The 21,318-nt window shown below is 44.0% G+C and overlaps 1 protein-coding gene across 1 annotated transcript in view; it reads right to left on the reverse strand.

Annotated features, from left to right (window-relative positions):
- Positions 1-20,985, reverse strand: part of KDM7A (lysine demethylase 7A) — a gene marked incomplete at its 5' end in the record, with an annotated part of 78,249 nt that extends 57,264 nt beyond the window's left edge. Inside the window, 1 exon segment of the mRNA XM_025291638.3 lies at positions 20,763-20,985. Coding sequence (XP_025147423.1) covers positions 20,763-20,956 — 194 coding nt within the window.
- Between the last annotated feature and the right edge of the window lie 333 nt (positions 20,986-21,318).

Below are 21,318 nucleotides of genomic sequence, written 5' to 3' on the forward strand. Positions count from 1 at the left end.
TGGACTGCCTATACAGCATTCTCTAAAACAGTATTTTTGAAACTGTCCCACGGGAGTTAAGGTTACACACATAAAGATTCCACAGTCAACTAAGACTAGGGAGGTGTTGGGCTGAGATCAAATCACTTTATTTACCAGCAAAACACCCTGGAGAATTCAACCAGTTGACGTGCACACTGCATTTCCCAGGTGGGGATCGAGGTGGTGGTATTATTTCCCACCTTAGGAATGTGTTATAGAAGTTAACGTTCAGACTCACCAGCTGTGAATATTTACTACACATTTAATGTTTTATAATTACAATTGTTATAGTTTAAATTTACAATCTTTACAATTGGTACAAAGTACTGGTATATTAAATGTTTAGTAAAACCACTCCCTTAACACAGGATACCAAATTAGCAACAGCATTACCAATCACTTACAGCATACAGTATTGGAAAACATATGAGCAAGAAAAGTCAATAACTAATAACACACTAACACTTTTGAAAACTATCTCTGCCTCTCTCTTTTTTTGCACTGGGGATCCAGGGCTTCCGTAGTGGCTCAGAGGGTAAAGAATCCTCCTGCAATGCGGGAGGCCCTGGGTTCTATCCCTGGGTTGGGACGATCCCCTGGAGGAGAGCCTGGCAACCCACTCTAGTATTCTTGCCTGGAGAATCCCCATGAACAGAGGAGCCTGGCAGGCTATCGTCTGTGGTCGCAGAGAGTCAGACACGACTGAGAGACTGGGCACAGCACCGCAGAGAGGATCCTAGTTCCCGATCAGGGATCCTTGAACCCATGACCCCTGCAGTGGAAACTTGGGAGTCTAAACCACTGGACAGCCAGGAAAGTTCCTAAAACTATCCGTTTAACCTTAAAAGAAACTTATCAAGATGTCTGTCTCATATTTCCCTTATCACAATATAACTGTGTGTGTGCTCAGTCACTCAGTTGTGTCAGACTCTTTGTGACCCCATCACGATGTAATTAACAAATATCGATAGGGCACTTCCTAGGCGCAAGCCTAAAAACTGTACCCTTACTTTAAAGGGCTAACAATTTTACCAAAATACACAATAAGAAGCAAGATACACCATATCGCTACATCACACGTCTGATTTTCTTCTGGGCAAAATTACCTATCAGCCAGGACCACCCTTCTCCACAGAGCTTCTTTCTTAGGGTTAAAAATTTAAAGCTACCATCTAGCATTGTGAGCTCTTTGACCTCAAAAATGATAAACATGCCTGCCAAGCCTGTTTCAGTGATATGTGCAAAGTCCCTTTTGCATTGCTTGACTCCATTCCTGGCTAGGCCCATCCAGTTGTCACCAAGGTATCAGAATGAGAGTGGGCAATTTAAGAAGACCTCTTACTGAATTCCCCATCAAAATCTTAAAGTTTTTCGCTAGGTAAGAAAACAAAATCAGAAGCAGCAATAGGGACCAGCTAAAGAAGATAAGAGATAGCAGGAAAAACATGTATCAAGGACAGAGATGAACACTGTTAAATGAATGCCCATCTGACCTGTTGGCAATACAGTGCACAAACTGTACAATGCATGCCAGTCGCTCACAGAGCACAGAGGATAACTTGGGTCCATTCTATCAAGAAGAGCACAGTATATTGCTAAAATCCTTCTAAAAATAGTTGACACATAAAGAATTTTAACTCCTGAGTAACTTTTCTGAGGATACTCAGCCACATTTTACAAGTAGAACCTTGGGGGAAATCTTGTTTAAGTAGTCTATAACATTTCCCAAAGATGGCAATGCCATTGCTATAGTTTTTTATATGCTAATCTGTAAAACGTTAACACTTCATTGCAGTTGTTCCCAGGTTAAACGTTACCTATTACTATGAAATGTTTCTAGCATTTTAAAAAGTAGGGATTCAAAAGGAATAAAGGAAGGGAGAAATAAAACAGTTTCAAATTAAAATCATATCACACAGAAACTCCAAGTCAAGGCATCTTTCTAAGGTAGTAGGACCAGAAAACTATTCAGTGAAGTAAGCAAGCAACTCTCACATTCTACTTTGGGAGTCATGGTCCCAAACCATCTGCACACAGACATAAGTAAACGAAAACACTCTTATTATACAGGCATAATAATGTATATTATCATATAATGCATATAACAGACTGTCATGCTATTAATAAGTGGAATTCAAACTCTACTTTTGAATCCATTATCTTTCGACCATTTACTTATGATTGATCACTCTTCAATTAACAATTTTTAACCCATTGAGGTTGACACACAAATCTGAGTGGGGTGTCCATAGGGGAGGTCATCTCTGGAAGCACTGGCAGGCAAGTGGAAAAGGGGGACAGAGAAGGGGAGGAGGCCATAGAGGGTACCTTCAGGAGCATTTACCCCTCTGGGGACACCTGGAAGATGACTCCATGCAGAAGGGGCTTCAGGTGGTCCCAGCAGTGGAAGAGGAAGCTAAGATATTTATCCACTGTCTCCCAATCAACAAAGGTTAAGGGCTATCCAGAGGCATTAACTGCCCAGAATTCCCAGCCTGCTTCACACGGTAAGCTGCTGAGCACCTGGAGCCAGAACAAGCCCTCAGGTCAATTCTCAAGTCTTTCAACAAGAAAGTATTCTAGACACAGGGACAGAGACAGAGAGAGAGAGCTGATGATGTTATTCAGTTGCTCAGTTGTGTCTGACTCTTTGCAACCCCATGGACTGCAGCACACCAGGCTTCCCTGTCCTTCACTCTCTCCCAAACTCTGGGAGAGACAGAGATGGAAATACAGAAGCCAGGGGAGATGGGTGGGGTTCAGGTGAGCCTGCTACCTGGGTGGACTGTAGTCGAGCCAAACTAATGTGCAGCAATACTGAATTTGGTTACTCTTTATACATATACACATGATCATCTTAACATTCACCGTGTTCTTCATCCTTCTGTCCATTACTCCTCCAACCTCTCTGTGATGACTAATGAACAAGTGCATACATAAAACACATATGATGGGTGTGGAGAAAAGGGAACCCTCCTACACTGTTGGTGGAATGCAAACTAGTACAGCCACTATGGAGAACAGTGTGCAGATTTCTTAAAAAACGTAACAGAACTGCCACACGACCCAGCAATCCCACTGCTGGGCATACACACCAAGGAAACGAGAACTGAGACACGTGTACCCCAAAGTTCACCGCAGCACTGTTTACAACAGCCAGGACATGGAAGCAACCTAGATGCCCATCAGCAGACGAATGGATAAAGAAATTGTAGTACATATATACAATGGAATATTACTCAGCTATAAAAAGGAACACATTTCAGTCAGTTCTGATGAGGTGGATGAAACTGGAGCCTATTATACAGAGTGAAGTCAGTCAGAAAGAGAAACACAAAAACTGTAATATTAACATGTATATATGGAATTTAGAAAGACAGTAACGACAATCCTATAAGCAAGGCAGCAAAAGACACACGGATGTAAAAAACAGACTTTAGGACTATGTGGGAGAAGGCGAGGGGGGATGATTTGAGAGAACAGCATTGAAACATGTACATTACCATATGTGAAACAGATGACCAGTGCAAGCTGGATGCATGAAGCAGGGCACTCAGAGCCGGTGCTCTGGAACAACCCAGAGGGATGGGGTGGGGAGGGAGGCGGGAAGGGGTTCAGGATGGGGGGACACATGTACACCCATGGCTGATTCATGTCAATGTATGGCAAAAAACCATCACAATATTGTAATTATCCTCCAATTAAAATAATTAATTTTAAAAATAAAGGCATATGCTACACACACACAAATACGTACGATAAAGTGATTATACGTAAATAGGTACAGACTAAGTAAATAATATTAATAATGTTACCAATTAATAAGTAATATTTAATACTTAATTTCTGAACAAAGATTAAGGACAAAGCGTCCAACTTGATGAGGAAATGCAAAACTGATTTGTGCATGTGGGAACTCAGCAACACTCCAGAGGGAGAAATAACCATTCCTACCAGTTCCAGAGACACACATAAAGCTGATGGGTTATAAAGATCTGCTCTGTCCCACCTCTGAGAGCAGCCTCAGCTCTGCGCCCACTACCATGAATCCCTTGTGAGACTGGATATGATGCAGAAGAATGAAATGGGGAGCAGATGGAAGGAGGGCAATCATCTTTTAGACAAAAGGGATTAAAATATTTTAGCTATCTTAAGAGAAGTTCCACAGAGAAAGTAGCACTTCAGGAACTATTTTTGAATGAAGACAAGACATTATGGTGATGACCAGGGAATTTCCAGAGATTTTTTTTTTTTCTGCTGAAGAGGAAAATGTTGTGCTATACTTATATATCTGTGGTGAGGGCTGGGGGGTGGGGGATGGCTAGAGGGAGGATAAACACTAAGGAAAGGAGGGGGCGGGGACCCGAGGAAGGAAAACAAAGCTAGGATAAGGCAGAAGAGATTAGATCATGCAGGGACAGCAAGAGGCAAAAATAAAATGAAGAGGGATTTCTGCAGATGGGGGTACCAGCCGTATTAGCTTATTCATTTGTACGCCACAGTGCGGTACATGGGTAAAACTGGCGCTTGACACTCTCTGCTTTCCTTCCATCAGGAGATGAACACACAGTGTAAAATGAACCCAAATGCCTTCTACGGCTCAACTATTCACTCATTCAAAGCACTCTCAGGACACTGGAAACACAACAATGATAAAATCAAGAAACTAAGTGTCTACACTCTCGAAGCTTACATTTTACTGGAAGGAGATAGAAATGAGGCTGGTACAGCCCGAAGGAGCAGTGGCAGGGGACGATGCCGGACAGTTGGGGACAATCTGCTGGGTCTTACAGGCCACAGGAATGCTTCCGCTCTGAGTGGGATTCAAGCAGAAGAGTCACAGGATCTGACATTTTAAAAGCACCTACTCTGGTTTCTGCGTTGGCAGGAGGAGGACTAGTTAGGAGGCTACTGCAATAATCTCAATTTATATAGGAGAGGGAGGTGAAATGATGAGAAGCGGTGAGATTCTGAAGGTGAGCCAACAGGATTTTGCTGAAAATTCAGTGCAGATTACACAGGAAGAAAAGTGAAAGTGTTAGTCACTCAGTCAAGCCTGACTCTGTGACCCCTTGGACTGTAGCCAGCCTCCTCTGTCCATGGAATTCTCCAGGCAAGAATACTGGAGTGGTTGCCATTCCCTTCTCCAGAGAAGACGTGAGGATGACTCCAAAGATTCTGGCCCAAAGGAACTGCCATTAACTGAGATGAAGAGGACAGTGGAAAGAGTAGGGCTGACTAGGAAGCCAGATCTGGAGTTTCACTTTAGACACACTAGAGGATCAGATGCTTACTATTCATCCAAGTAGAGATACTGAGTTGGCAATTACATATTTAAGACGAGAACTCAGGGAAGAGGTCTACAAAGGTGATAAAAATTTAGGGATCACCCACACACAGATGAAAGCTGAAGTGGTGAGACCAGACAAATGTCCGAAAAAGAGAACTACTGAGGAATGAGCCCTGTGGCACTCCAGTGACAAAAGACCAGGGAGATAAGAAGGAAGTGCAATGAGGACTGAGGATGAGGGGAAGGAAGGGACAGTGAGGCCCGAGAACTATCAGAACAACAGGGATCTTCCAGAAGCCAAGTAAGGCTAGGTTCAGAGAGAATGGACTTCAACTAGATAAGGAAAGATGGGAAGAAAAACCACAGCTGGAGGTAGCGAATACAGAGAATTCTTCTGGTGAATTTTACTACAAAGGGAGAAAAGAATGAGGCTGCAACTGAAGGATGAATGTCAGATCGTTTATTTTTTAGTGAAGTTAAATATTATTTGCACACTAATGAGGGGGGAAAATGATGCTGGGGAAGGGGGTAACTGCTGGGGTCAAGTCCTTGAATAAGGAGATGGGATCTTCTACAATGAATACACCTACAGATAATCTCCAATGACTTAGCAGTTTCCTTTTCTTCCTGAAATTACATTTCCAGAAAATTTCCTATGTCTGAAAATAGATCTCTCCAACTAAAGCAAACTTTGGCTCACATACGAATGGTTGAATGTGAGACGTGTACCGCTGACACTTCAAAAACAGTGACTACAACAGAAAGTGTCTGAAGGGGAAAGTGTCACTTATTTGAAGAATATACACTATTTTGACAAAACAGATAAACTACTTTTCATCATGTAAGGATCCCTTCTTTCTGTGGGTGTGTACAAACCCTTTAGCTACATTTTATTAATCTACTTCAAGGTCTACCGAAGTGTACCGTTATGCATATCTGAATGAATAGATTTCAGGCAGGCTTGAAGTCTGCTAGAAAAATGGCCCGCCTGAGCAGCTGATCTACAAGTCATCCAATCTTGCCATAAATACAGAGGAATGTGCTGAGGCTGTGAGTAGTTACTCACACTGCTGGGCAGGCAAGGTCACCATTAAAACAGAGAGGAACCCAGAGGCCCCTAGCGAGGTCAACACCATGAGAATGGCTGAGCCTGATGGGATCCAGTTCCTGGATGGCACCGTCATTGGCAACAGGACATCAGTATGAGAACTGAAGACCAGGTTAACTTGTCCTGCCAACGGGACGAATTCTGCAGAGCCTTCCGCTTTACAGAGCCATTCTCATTTGGTTAAATTCTTCAATCTTTTACTTCCATTAGCAAAACCTGTATCCTTTACCTGTGTCTGTATTATCCTTTCAGCAATCACCATCACCCTTCTGACAATCTTACACATAAACATTTCAGATGATAACGCCTCTTTACCTCAATAAATGTATCTTTTCTCACAACTATTAAAATATGCAGTAAGCACTGCAAACACAGGATTTAACAGATACCACTGTTAAGGACAAAATTAAATTAAAAAAAACAAAATCCGTTTAAAGTGGTTTTAAGGAAAAATATTAAGTAAACAGTACAATTGCTACGCAGATGCGGCAGAAACCATGATGGTGGTCAATGAAAGCTTGAAATGTGACAGTGGTAAGGAAACCAAAAATCACTGATGTGGTGAAGAGAGACTAAAAATCATGCATATCTTAACATCACTTGATCCTTAAGTTCTAAGAAGCCTGTGCCACAGTCTTCCTCTGTCCTGTCCAAAGAAACAGAGAACCTCTCAAAGCACCGAAACCAGTGAATGCATCATGCAGCGGCCCGGCAGCCAAGACAAGGCCAAAAACAAAGCCCCGTGCAGCTGGCAGGAGGTAAGTGGAGAGAGCCGCTGGGTGACACTCCTGAAGGGAAAGGCAGCCCCCAGCGAGGCGACACTCCTGAAGGGAAAGGCAGCCCCCAGCGAGGCAATCCTGGGGGAGAGGGTGTGTGAAAGGCTGTGGAGCTTCCAAACGCTCATCATTTCCAACACAGGTTTCAAGGAATGAGAACCCAAGCTCAGGGCCGGGAATCTGAGCTCTCCTCCCACAAGGGGAGAGCAGAGAAGAGGAAAATAAGGCAAGCAGGGCCCAGTGCGGACTACTTGGCATCTGGATGGCTGGAAAAGTGGACATGAGGAGAGAAGTCCCTGAATCAAATAGAAGGGACTCTGCTCTCCCCGTAACCATGGCATCGAAGGAAATGTTGATCCTCCAATATGCAGAAAATAAGGACAGGCCAGCAAAAAAAAGGAAAGTGACTTCAAGAACCAGACACACAGAAAGCCAGCCTTAAAATAGGAAGAATGTAAGAGGAATATGAGTCAGACCTGTGACAAGTTAAATTAAGTAAAAAAGCTCCAATTCCTTTAATCTGCAGACAGCTTACATCCCAAGGCTCCTTCATGAAGCAGTGACGTGAAAAAGATTGGCCACATGTCTATGGCGCAGCGTGTGTGACCCATGAGGCTCTGAGGGAGGCCACAGACAAGAGCAAAGTCCCGGGAACCCACGACGCTCTGGAGAGAAGGCGCCCATGAGGCCGGCCACCACAAAAAGCTTCCCAAGTCATCGATGGGAACCATCCACAAAGTCTCTGCTTCAAAAGACGCCTTTTGCCCCATACTTGATACAGAGATTCCTGGGCAGTGGAAGTATCTCCAGGACTTCCAGACAGATGTCCAGGGCCATTTAATTTTCTTTTTTACATTTATTAATATTTAAGTCTCATAAATCAAAAGGACCACAGTGGACTATGTCCCAATTTCTTTGTCAAACAGGACCACTCATCTGCGAATAGCTTTTGGGCATACAAAACCACCAAATTATCTACAATGGCATAGCTTTCCCCAGCTTCTGCAGTTTCATAATTTATTGTACACGATATCAGACTGCTATGATTACTGATAAACACAAGTCGATATTATGTTTAAAATCCCGTGTTTTGAGCTCAAGGAAAACACTTCCACTTTACAAAGGAAGAGAAGTTTAACACTTCTCCACAAAGCATTCTGAAAGTTTTACTTCCCCCTACCCCTAAAATAAAAATTGGATATGTCATTGTGTTTCCTCTAACAATGATTTTTTGATGTATTAGAATTATCAAATGAATGCAACTTACAGCCATGATAAAAAAGTATCTTACAATTGCATAGTTAGTATGTTTATCAAACTTGTATTTCACTTCAAGTGCTCCTTACCCTTTCTGTCTTTAATCAAAAGTCTCTTTAGAAAATAAATTTTAAATAGGGTTACAGCTTTAAAAAAGTGGGCTTCCCTGGTAGCTCAGCTGGTAAAGAATCTGCCTGCAATGCAGAAGACCCCAGTTCGATTCCTGGGTTGGGAAGAGCCCCTGAAGGGATAGGCTACCCACTGCAGTATTCCGGCCTAAAGAATTCCATGGACTGTATAGTCCATGGGGTCACAAAGAGTCAGACACAACTGAGCGACTTTCACAGCTAAAAACAATTTCAGAATGTATAATGCTAGGAACTTAAGAATGTACCTAAATGCTTATCAAGAATAAAGATAAACACAAAAATATATACATATACATCGCAGCACTGTTAAGTACTAAAAAAAAAAAAAGAGAGCGAGAGAGAGAAACCAGCTGAAGAATTCATCAACAGAGAACCAGGTAAATTATGGTAAATCCACAGAATGGAATTCTATGCAGCCATTAAAAAGCATGAGATATCTGTATATGCTGATGTGAAAAGCTCTCCTAGACCACTGGAATATTATTAAAAATTAAGAAGAACAAGGTACAAAACCATGTATACCATATGACCCCTTCCATCTGGATAGAAATTCAAAATTGTTAATGGTATTTCCCACTGGGGAAAGGGGACTGTAGGAAGGAGACAAGAAACTTCCACTTTTCATTTTTTTATCTTTCTATATTGCTTGAATTGCTTACCAGATTTTGGAGGTTTTTTGTTTTTTAGTTACCAGTTATGTGGTCAAAGGAGACATGGACCTTTTTTAGGAGTCATCATTTTACTTCACATTGCTCAAAACTAATACATATTATACACTGATTTTTTTCCTTTAATAACCAATAGAAGATGCTAATGAGCCAATTAATTTCAAAACTAGTGATTAAGGGAAAAAATCAAGCATTTAAATCTGCCTCTCCTATATAAACGGTACCACTAGGTAACTAAAGGAGTAGACAAAAGGAAGTTTTTCATTATAAAAGTACTCCAGCTAATAAATGAAGAAGAAATTTTATAATTAAAATATCATTTTGAAACTGCTAATGAACAAATGAATGGATACTGGCATTGACCAATGGCAGCAAACATAACAAAAATAGAAACAACCAGACATTTCATGCCTCCTGATAGAAGACTATATCATCCATTCATAAAATACTCTTGCGGGGAAAAAATACCTGAAATCAGATCAAGATCTTCTAGCTCCAACTATCAATTTACAGGGAAGAGAGGAACATGTTGAGAGATACTACAGGGATGTAATAAGCAAAACCCAGAAAGTGGATAAACAACCACTTTCTGCAAGAAATAAATAGCAAAGGAAAAAAGAGAAACATGAGCAAAACCGACAAATCAGGGTTTTCCAACAGCAGGACTATTGACATTTAGGACTAGCTAACTCCGTGGATCACAATAAACTGTGGAAAATTCTGAAAGAGATGGGAATACCAGACCACCTGACCTGCCTCTTGAGAAACCTATATGCGGGTCAGGAAGCAACAGTTAAAACTGGACATGGAACAACAGACTGGTTCCAAATAGGAAAAGGAGTACATCAAGGCTGTATATTGTCACCCTGCTTATTTAACTTCTATGCAGAGTACATCATGAGAAACACTGGGCTGGAAGAAGCACAAGCTGGAATCAAGATTGCCAGGAGAAATATCAATAACCTCAGATATGCAGATGATACCACCCTTATGGCAGAAAGTGAAGAGGAACTAAAAAGCCTCTTGTTGAGAGTGAAAGAGGAGAGTGAAAAAGCTGGCTTAAAGCTCAACATTCAGAAAACGAAGATCATGGCACCTGGTCCCATCACTTCATGGGAAATAGATGTGGAAACAGTGGCAGATTTTATTTTGGGGGGCTTCAAAATCACTGCAGATGGTGACTGCAGCCATGAAATTAAAAGACGCTTACTCCTTGGAAGGAAAGTTATGACCAACCTAGATAGCATATTGAAAAGCAGAGACATTACTTTGCCAACAAAGGTCCGTCTACTCAAGGCTCTGGTTTTTCCAGTCATCATGTATGGATGTGAGAGTTGGACTGTGAAGAAAGCTGAGAGCCGAGGAATTGATGCTTTTGAACTGTGGTGATGGAGAAGACTCTTGAGAGTCCCTTGAACTGCAAGGATATCCAATCAGTCCATTCTAAAGAAGATCAGCCCTGGGTGTTCTTTGGAAGGAATGATGTTAAAGCTGAAACTCCAGTACTATGGCCACCTCATGGGAAGAGTTGACTCATTGGAAAAGACCCTGAGGCTGGGAGGGATTGGGGGCAGGAGGAGAAGGGGACGACAGAGGATGAGATGGCTGGATGGTATCACTGACTCAATGGACATGAGTTTGAATGAACTCCAGGAGATGGTGATGGACAGGGAGGCCTGGCGTGCTACGATTTATGGGGTCGCAAAGAGTCAGACACAACTGAGCGACTGAACTGAACTGAACTGAACTCTTCCTTATGGGGCTGCTCTGTGCATGATGTTCAGCAGCATACCTGCCCTCTCCTATGACATGCTTGGAACAACTCCACCCACCCCCTGCCAAAATAACAAACGTCTCCAGACACTGCCTCGTGTCCCTTGGGAGGCAGCATCCCATCCAGCTGAGAACCAATGATACAACTAATCAAATGTATGGACCTTACTTGGACCTTGACACAAACTATTAATATAGTACCAAGATTTACCATTTATTGTAGTTTTTCTTAGAAGAGGCCTTATCTTAAGAGATATACATGCTAAAATAGTCACAGATATAATGATACACCCCAAGTTGACTTAAAAATAACACCAAGTGCAAGGGAAATAAGGGCAGGGGTAAATGAAACAAGATTGGTCATGAATGCATTGTTAATCACTAAAGTGGAGTGGATGGACGTGGGTTTGAGTGAACTACGGGAGTTGGTGATGGACAGGGAGGCCTGGCGTGCTGCGATTCATGGGGTCACAAAGAGTTGGACACGACTGAGCGACTGAACTGGACTGAAAGTGGAGTGATGGTATCTGGAAGCCCATTATACTGTTCTGTTTATTTCTGTTTATGTCTGAAATTTCCTTAAAAAAAAAAAAATTAAAATCAAAGCCAAGAACATCATGGTGGCTAGCAACATGCAACTGAATGACAAACCAACACACTGAAAGAATCTTAACATTCAACTGGTTTCCATAAACCATGCTTGAGGCTCTCAGAATATATAAACAGATGATTCTTAAAAAAAAAAAAAAAAGGAAAAAGAAAATGGCCCCGAGTCCCATGAAAAACTGTTCAAATTCATCTGTAATTTTTAGAGATATACAAATAAAAACATGAATACCATTTTTCACCTCTTAGATTGGCAAAGATTAAAAATATGACAATAGGTCCGGATGCCAAGAATGTGGAGAAAGTGGAACTCTCCTACACTGATGGTGGGAACAAAAACTAGTCCAACCATTCAGGAGAGGACTCTGGTGAACCTGACAAAACAATGCACTCATCGTTGACCAAGTAAAATTCTACTTCTAGGATCTAACCTGCGATCTAACCTGGAGATACACTTCCATTAAAACGAAAATATATATGCACACTGTTACTCATTACTGTAATCATAAAGACCGCCTAGATGCCCACACACAAGAAAATGGAAAAACAGATCAGGGTGTATCCACACAGAGGAGTACCATACAGCTGCTAAAAGGAATAAAGAAGAGCTCCACAAAGTGACATGAGTGATTTCCAGTATACACTGTCCAAGAAAAAAAAAAAAAGCAAAGAGTATTTATTGAATGATACACTTTGTGTAAAAAGAAAAAGCAGATGTGAGAAAATACACATGGATCTGCTTGTTTTGTGAGAAAACAAAAGACTTCACACCGAAAGAGACTGATTATTCATGGGGACAGGGGAGATGGGGGATGGGGAGGGGCAGGAGGAGTGAAGGGGGCATTGACATTTCTGAGTATACCTTTTCAAATAACTTCTGGCTTCTTAGAACCACAGTCTGTTTCACATTCTCAAAATACAAACCAACAATTAAAACCAACCAGGACAGAGGAGGAATCCAGAATGCAATATAACAGTAACAAATAAACCTAAGTGAAAGTCGCTCGGCTCAGCCATGTCAACTCCTTGCAACTGCATGGACTATACAGTCCATGGAATTCTCCAGGCTAGAAAACTGGAGTGGGTAGCCTTTCCCTTCTCCAGGGGATCTTCCCAACCTAAGGACTGAACCCAGGTCTCCCGCATTGCAGGCAGATTCTTCACCAGCTGAGCCACAAGGGAAGCCCGACAAATAAACCTAACCATGTTACAAATAAATAACACACTAAAGTAGAAGAAAAGAACTAAGGTAACTTTGGAAAACAGTCTTCTGCCTAGATATAAGGCTATAAAAAGCTAAAGACAAAAAAAAAAAAAAAACCCACTACACAGATACTAGAATCTACTTAGCAAATTGCATTTCTCAGAAGTGTATAGGTTAGCAATTTGAGAACTATTTTATGTACTTTATGTATACACTAGGATTGAAGAAGTAAGTAAATTATATATTGTAGATAATGAGAGCTGCATCTCTGTTAGTCAACAAAGTTATAAGTAAGGAAAGGGGAAGGTTAAAATGAACTCTGTGATGTTCGATTAGAATCAAAGGTATTATAAAATTTTAGTCTTAATACAGATAGACAGACGCAAACACACATATGTGTGTGCGTGTGTGTGACTGGAGTATTTCCGAGCTCTGTCCACTGAGAAGGCCTGGAAGTAATGAGTCCACCAAGTGCCAGACCTTGGTTTCTAACAACCATTCTCCAATAAAAGGAACCAGGGCTCACACAAATACCTACAAAAATCAGATAAGTTACCACTAACTCACACTGTAATTAGTATTAATATAAAAGTAAGTAAGCAATCACTACAACAATAAAATGTAACTTCCAAAAAGAATTAGACACACTTGGTAGCAAGTGCAACATCAGAACTGACCTACTGCTCAAAAGCTGTGCAAATTATTGTGGTGTTTCAACTGCTCAAACCAGCCAAAGCTCGCTTTATAATCAAATTCCTTTACACCTGTTCTATTCTTATTCTTGAGCTCCACCACATCAGATCATCAAATATAAAGGCACTCTTCCCCTTGGTGATCAGTAAACTCAATTTCATGCCTAAGAACACGAGATATGAGAGCAAACCAAGCAGAAATCTGCCCCCAAACTAACGGTTTAAAATTGTTTAAAGCTTCATGGAAGAACTATATGTTAGTGTCACTAAGCATTGTATGACTCCATTTCACAACATATTTTCGTTCAAAAAGCAACACAGAGCGTGTATGCATAATTACTATTGTAAGTGAAACATATGAAGAAAATACTCATATATTTTCTTCATATTTTCTTCTACAATAAACTGTCAAAACAAAACAAAAAAAAAGTTGACAAATTCAATAAATAGACTTTTTGTCTCTTACAGGGAGATGATACATGTTCACGTAGTATGTTTTTAATACTAAAAGACTTGATCATTAGGCAGAAATGTATATAAAACCAATTTTAAAAGTAATTTCCAACCTTGACATTAAGAAAAATCAAAATACACTCCAATAAGAAGTCCATTATAAGAAGGATGAAATAGAATTAATTATAAAAATTTTCAAGTAACTGTTTTATTCCCAAGGCAGTTACGATTACTTTAAACCTATTTATGCCACAGAAATTAACTGCAATAAAGAACAATAAGGAAGATGTTTACAGATATATTTCTATGGAACCATGTCACATCTGTTTACCTACGCCACCACCCCAGCACACCCGCCACCCCAGGACAGAGGCAGAGTTCAGACCTCGCTCTATGACCTCCTAGCTCTGCAACCCTGGGGAAGTTACTGACCTCTCAACCCTCAGACTCCTCATGTGTAAAATGGAGATAACGACAACACTTATCCAGCAAGGTTACAGTGAGAATTAGATGAGTTAGTTAACAGAGCTCACGCAGTTAGAACAGCGCCTAGCACTGGTGAAGCATTCAGTTCAAGTGTTTGAGTAAGTTCCCAGGACTCCACAGTGAGTAGCTGGGAAACTCCTTCCTATCCAACAGCACTATTCTTGGTAGCATGCTTCTATCCCTACAAACCAGGCTCTTCATTCATTCAAACTTCAGGAATAAAAATTAATATAGGACCTGTGTAAATTACCAAAACCCACTCAAACATCCTAAATCATCTCTCACCCGGACTATCACAATGGCTTTCTTGCTCGTCTGCCTGTCCCCTTTACCTCCCCTCTCTCCAGTCTTTTCTCCATGTAGCAGCCAGAGTGAATCTTTTAAAGGTTAAGGCAAATGGTTTATTCCTCCACTCAAAATATTTGACTATTTGCTCCGAGTGAAATCCAACATTTTTTAGCATTCCAATGTCTTTCTCAAAACCTTCCATAATCACACCATATGAATGCAGACTTATACTACTCCCAGTCCTTTCTCTAACTCAATTTTTCTTCACAGCACTAAACACTCTTTTGTCCTGTGTATCTGTTCATCTGTCCCACCTCCCCACCACTCCTGTGCATGTGTGCCCAGTTGTATCTGACTCTCTGCAACCCCACAGACGGTAGCCCACCAGGTTCCTCTGTTCATGGGATTTCCCAGGCTAGAATATTGGAGCAGGTTGCCATTTCCATAGAATATGTTACAGGACACCAAGGACTTTGCTTTACTCACCACTATATTTCTAGCACCAAGAACAGCGCCAGGCATACTGCAAATTGGGCCAAAGCCAACAGCATACTTGATAAAACCCAAGAGGCAATCCCTCGTGTCAGGAACAAGAAATGAAATAAAATCACAAAATACTATGTGTTGGCTATTTATGCCCCAGAAAATAATTGCAATAAAGAAAAATAAGGAAGATGTTTACAGATATATTTCTATGGAACCATGTCACATCTGTTTACCTACACCACCACCCCAGCACACCCGCCACCCCAGGACAGAGGCAGAGTTCAGACCTCGCTCTATGACCTTCTAGCTCTGCAACCCTGGGGAAGTTACTGACCTCTCAACCCTCAGACTCCTCATGTGTAAAATGGAGATAATAACAACACTTATCCAGCAAGGTTACAATGAGAATTAGATGCAAAGTGGCAAATTTTTATTTTTTTATACTTTTCATTTTAATATTTGAAGTGTAATTAAGTTTTAAAAAAATCTTCAACGTGCATGCAGATCAGTGAACTTTTCCACCTGTATACACCCATGACCAAGATACAGAACATTTCCTGCACCTCCAAAGCTCCCTTCCGCCTCCTCTCAGGAAACACGCCTGGAGAGGTAAGTACCCGTCTGACTTCTATCACCCAATTATGCCTGCACTTGAACTTCACAGAAGTAGAATCAAACCTGTCTTCCTTTGTTCAACTTTATATCCATGGGATCCACCCATCGTTGCACACATCAGGAGTACAATCCTTCTTTAAGGCTAAGTAGCATTCAATTTTATGAGTATGCCACAATTTATACAATCAAGTATTGATGATATTTAAGCTGTTCCCATTTGGGGATAATAGGAACAGTGCTGCCATGAATGGTTTTCTGGGTTCATGGGTATGTCATTTGGTGGAAATATTCCATTATCTGCAGAATGCAACATTTCTGTTTGAGGATTTTTTGCGGGAGGGGGTGGTAATGGTTAATAATAATAATACCTTAGTGAGAATCCAGGAAAAGTGGGCAGTGAGTAAGAGTATAAACTGAAATAACCTTTCTGGAAGACAATCTGGCAATAGGCACAAGAAGCCTAAAAATATCTATGCCCTGTGTCTAATCATGCTACTTCAAGGAAATTTCTTATTGAATATTTACATGGTCCAGATCGTCTTCTAAGTGTTTTACATGTGTTAACTCATTTGACTTATTCTAAGGAAATGATTAGAAATGTTCACAATTGGTTTGTTTAGAAGACGGTCAACCATCCATCATTAAGAAATGCAAGAAGTCGTAAACAAAGTAAAAAACTAACAAGAGAGGAATGATTTTGAAATGCATTGTACTTCCATGAAATTAACCTCTGTGCAGCCACTGAAAATGTTTTTCAAGAACATTAAAGATATAGGAAAAAGTAAACATTGATAAATGATAGGAAACAGTAGAATGCATAATATAAATTCCCAGTTTTATTTTTTTCAAGTTTTATTTTTTCAAGTACATACCTATAACTTAAATGTTAAAATGAATATGTGACAAACAAGACTAGTAAATAAAGGTATTTACATTATAACAGGGAGAGAAAAGACATTATAATACAACTGAATTAGGGCAATGATGCAATTCTGCATAAGTGAAAAGTGAAGTCATTCAGTCGTGTCCAACTCTTCGCGACCCCATGGACTGTAGCCTACCAGGTTCCTCCGTCCATGGGATTTTCCAGGCAAGAATACTGGAGTGGATTGCCATTTCCTCAATTCTGCATAGGATGATATTAAAGCACTATGGAAAGACATCTAGCCTAGAGATTAGGGGGAAGGGCATTGTCAAGAGAGTTCTCCATTGTCTTACTTCCACTAAGGACTCAGAGAAAGAACTCCATCTCCAGGTTGGAAGGAACCTGCCCAGGAAAGTCCTGTTAATTCCTCAGCTCACCACCCCCAGGGTATCAATTATTGGTTGTACCCTGGACCCATATTCTTTTCCTCCCTGGACCCATATTCTTTTTCCCTCTTACTTACGGAAAAGGCTTAGGTAGACTTGAGGAACAGGAATTCCTAAACACTAAGGATGCAATCAAAGTTCAAAAGCCCCAAACCTGGAGGAAGCTGGTTCCATCTGACCTCATGCCTGACTAAAAAGCCTCAAGGAAGGTCTTCCCAGTCAGGATAATTTAGGGCAAAACCTTTTTTGGATTTTCAGATGCCAGGAACTCCGGACAGAGTAAACCCAAATTTATACCAAAATTCAATGACTCCTTGAGATTAAAAATTTTTTTTCTACTTGAAAAAATAAAAGTATCAAGAAGTTTTCCAGGTAGAGATAATCCTCTGTATCCATTCTCCTATGTTTTCTTTCTCTTCTGCAGACGGACCATCCCTGGAAACCAAAGGAAAGTTGAGCATGGGGATTAAAGATAGGAGTTGGACTGTGAAGAAGGCTGAGCACAGAAGAATTGATGCTTTTGAACTGTGGTGTTGGAGAAGACTCTCGAGAGTCCCTTGGACTGCAAGGAGATCCAACCAGTCCATTCTAAAGGAGATCAGCCCTGGGATTTCTTTGGAAGGAATGATGCTAAAGCTGAAACTCCAGTACTTTGGCCACCTCATGCGAAGAGTTGACTCATTGGAAAAGACACTGATGCTGGGAGGGATTGGGGGCAGGAGAAGAAGGGGACGACAGAGGATGAGATGGCTGGATGGCATCACTGACTCGATGGACGTGAGTCTCAGTGAACTCCGGGGATTGGTGATGGACAGGGAGGCCTGGTGTGCTGCGATTCATGGGGTCGCAAAGAGTCGGACACGACTGAGCAACTGATCTGATCTGAAGCTTAGCTGCTCAGTCGTGTTCCACTCTTGCAACCCCATGGACTGTAGCCCACGAGGCTCCTCTGTCCATGGGATTCTCCAGGCAAGACTACTGGAGTGGGTTGCCATTTCCTTCTCCAGGATTAAAGATACACCATGGTATTTTAGGGGCGAATTCTCACATAAGCAAATGACATCTGTTTAATAATACATAAGAACATTTTGCTGTGTTCAATAAACCATTCACTTGTGGTACAATAAACAGAGTAAATACTGATTACAAGAAAAACATATGGACCCCAAATTACCAATATTTCATTGAGTTAAACGTGTTAATGAGATACTGCTTTTGCACCGTAGGGCATTATGTATCACTAAATTTTCTAACTTTTGACATCTGAATCACATTAAGTTCTCAAGGATTGCTGGTCAAAAAAGCCCTGGGTTCAAAAAAAAACATTTTTCAAAGTCATCTCCACAAATACAAAATCACACAAATTCATGTGACAAAGCAGCCCACACCCCTGCTCTCCCTCCTTCATACACGCCCTCTGTTTTCCCTTCAACCTTTTCTGTTTACAAATTTAATACTTAAATGTATTAACAAGAGTCCTCATAAACTACCTGCAGCTTTTCATGGTTATAGTGTTACTTAAGATAAATAAAATTCCAGTCTAAAATTTATTAACCTATCAAGCCTCTACATTGTACAATGGGATAAATTTCTTATGCAGCTAAAACAGTTCTTTGAAAAAATAAGTATTTGCATAATCACCAGGGATTCGGGATTTATTCTGCACGGAACCTAGATTTCTGGATCATCTCTATTCTGGTTGCGTACGATGGGAAAAGAGGATATAGAGAGAGAACTGGCAAGACTTGTATCTTCCTATTTCAGTTTTACGTACAACCAAAATATAGGAAAAGCATCGGTTCCAAGTAACGAAAAAGAACTTTAGAGAATTTGTTTTTAACTACAAGCGCCACGCTGTAATAACACTCCCAGCATATACCAGACTGTGAAAAGAGGATCTGCTATACAAAGCAAGGACGCTGTCTTACTTTTACGTTGACAATTTGTTGGTTTTACTCTCCTTCTGTTGTTGCTGTCAGAATTAGGCAACCTGAAAACGGATCAAGTAAAACTAGCTGTACTTGAAAATTAAGTAAAACTAACTGTACCTAGCGCTCAACACTGACAGGAACGCTGTAAGTGAACTGGTTTTCTCTCCCAGGGCCAGTAGAGGGAGACTAAGACATCTGGCCTGGTCGTGTAGTGTTTCTGCAAAATTGGGGAGGGGGGGTAGTGGAGGCTGTATTTAAATGTCCTGCTGTCAATCAAAGGACACTTCCTACAATCACAGTCACCATATCTGCTATTACCCGCGAGCGTACTCTCGCCTAGAAACACCCCGAAACGGGGCTCGGGAAACCTGCTTCACCTAAAAGTGACCGCAGGCCTTGCCACAACACCCAAATAAGGACTTGGGGAGCCCAACCTCAACTAGTTTCTTTGTTTAAATGCCTGCGAATCCCTCCCACGCCGGAGTCAAGAGGCTGTGGCGCCGCCCTTTATTAGCCTCACACTTTGATTACAAAACACACGAGTCGGCGGCTCGGCGGCGGGGGCGGCCCGAGCTCTCACAAACGTCAAACCCGAGACACAGGCGGCGGCCGAGGCAGAGGGCGACGCTCGCCGCCCCCGCCACCCGCCCCGAAGTCCCCACCGGCCGGGCAAAGTTCGCCCGCCCCAGGCCCCCCGGGCGCTGGCCCCTCGGTCGCCGTCCCCTCGGGCGACTGGGGACATTTCACTCTTTGTAACAAAGTTTGAGCCGCGGCGCAGGGGCTGCCGCGGGGGGTTGGGGGTACGAGGCTGTCCCTTCGGGCCCCGCTGCCCACTCCATCCGCTCCACCCCCGCCGGGACGGGCTGAGCCGCTCCGGCGGCTGGGGGCCGAGACCCGAGCCGCCCCGCCGTTCCGCCCGGGACCCCCGGCCCGAACTTCCGACTGGCATCTCTCTCGAGTCCCCGCAAGTGCCTTCTCATCTGTTGCTCTGTTTACTCCTCTGGAGCCCCGCCGGGCCGGCGCTGCCGACGCCCCCGTCCCAGCGCCCCACGGCCGAGGAAGTTTGATAAAAAGCCCGGGGAAGGGGGCGCGACCGCGACCCGAGGGCGGGAGGGCGGCGGAGGCTAGAAGGGCAATTTCTGGAGACCCCCGGGCCGGGGCCGGCCGCTCGCCGCCCGGAAGGAAGGAGCGGCGGCCGGTCGGGCAGGGCGGCCGGCCGGGTGGCGACTCCGAGCCGGGAGTCCCGGCCGGGCGGGGCGGCGGCCGGGCTGCGGGCGCGGCGGGCCGGGCCGGGCCGGCGCTCCGCCCGCCGCCTCCGCTGGCGCCTGCCCCGGCCGCGTCCCCTCGCCCCGGTACCCCCCCTGCCAACTTCTCAGCCGGTCCCCTTTGTTCCCGTTTGTTGTGGCGACTCTTCGGCCGGCCGGGCGATCCCACCAGCCCCCTCTAAGCCCGCCGGGCGCCCGGCGAGCCCGGGGCCCCGCGCGCCCCGCTGCCCGGGCCGGGGGCTCGGCACCCGGGCCCCTCGGCGCTCGGTGCGGTGCGGCGGCCGGGCGGCCGGCGGCGCGAGCGGCCGGCGCGGCGACGGCGGCGGTTGGCCGGTGGCCGGCGGCGGCGGCGGCGGCGGCGGGGCTGGAGGGGGTTTATTTACCTGCCGTGGAACCAGTCCTTGCAGATATCGCACTCGATCATGAAGCGGTTCACGTCGTACGGCTGCCGGCACACACAGTACACCGGCGGGGGCGGCGGGGCTGCCGAGGCCCGGCCCGGAGCCGCCACCGACACGGCTGCCGCGGCAGCTCCAGCTGCTGCTCCCGCGGCCACCGCCGCCGCCGCTCCGGCCATCTTTAAAAAACACACACACACACACACACGCTCGCTCGCTGCTCCGCTTGCAGACAGGAGCGAGCGCAGCCGCCAGCCAGCGCCGCCTCCTGCAGCAGCCGGAGCAGCAGCCGCGGCGGCGGCGGCGGCGTCTCAGTGCGCGCGCGCGAGGCCGCAGCCGGGCCCGGAGGGGGCGGGCGGCGGGCGGCGGCGCGCGCACGCCGCGCGGGGACCGAGCCCGGCTCCTTCCGGCGCTCCGCGCGGGGCCGCGCGTGTCGCGCACGTCGTTCTGCCGCCCGGCGCGCGCGCCCGCTCCGCTCGCGTCGGCCGGGCGGAGGGAGACTCGCTGAAGGGCACGCGGGGCGGGGGAGGCGGAGGGAAGC

The sequence above is a fragment of the Bubalus bubalis genome, chromosome 8 (assembly GCF_019923935.1).
Source record: "Bubalus bubalis isolate 160015118507 breed Murrah chromosome 8, NDDB_SH_1, whole genome shotgun sequence".
NCBI classification, from domain to species: domain Eukaryota; kingdom Metazoa; phylum Chordata; class Mammalia; order Artiodactyla; family Bovidae; genus Bubalus; species Bubalus bubalis.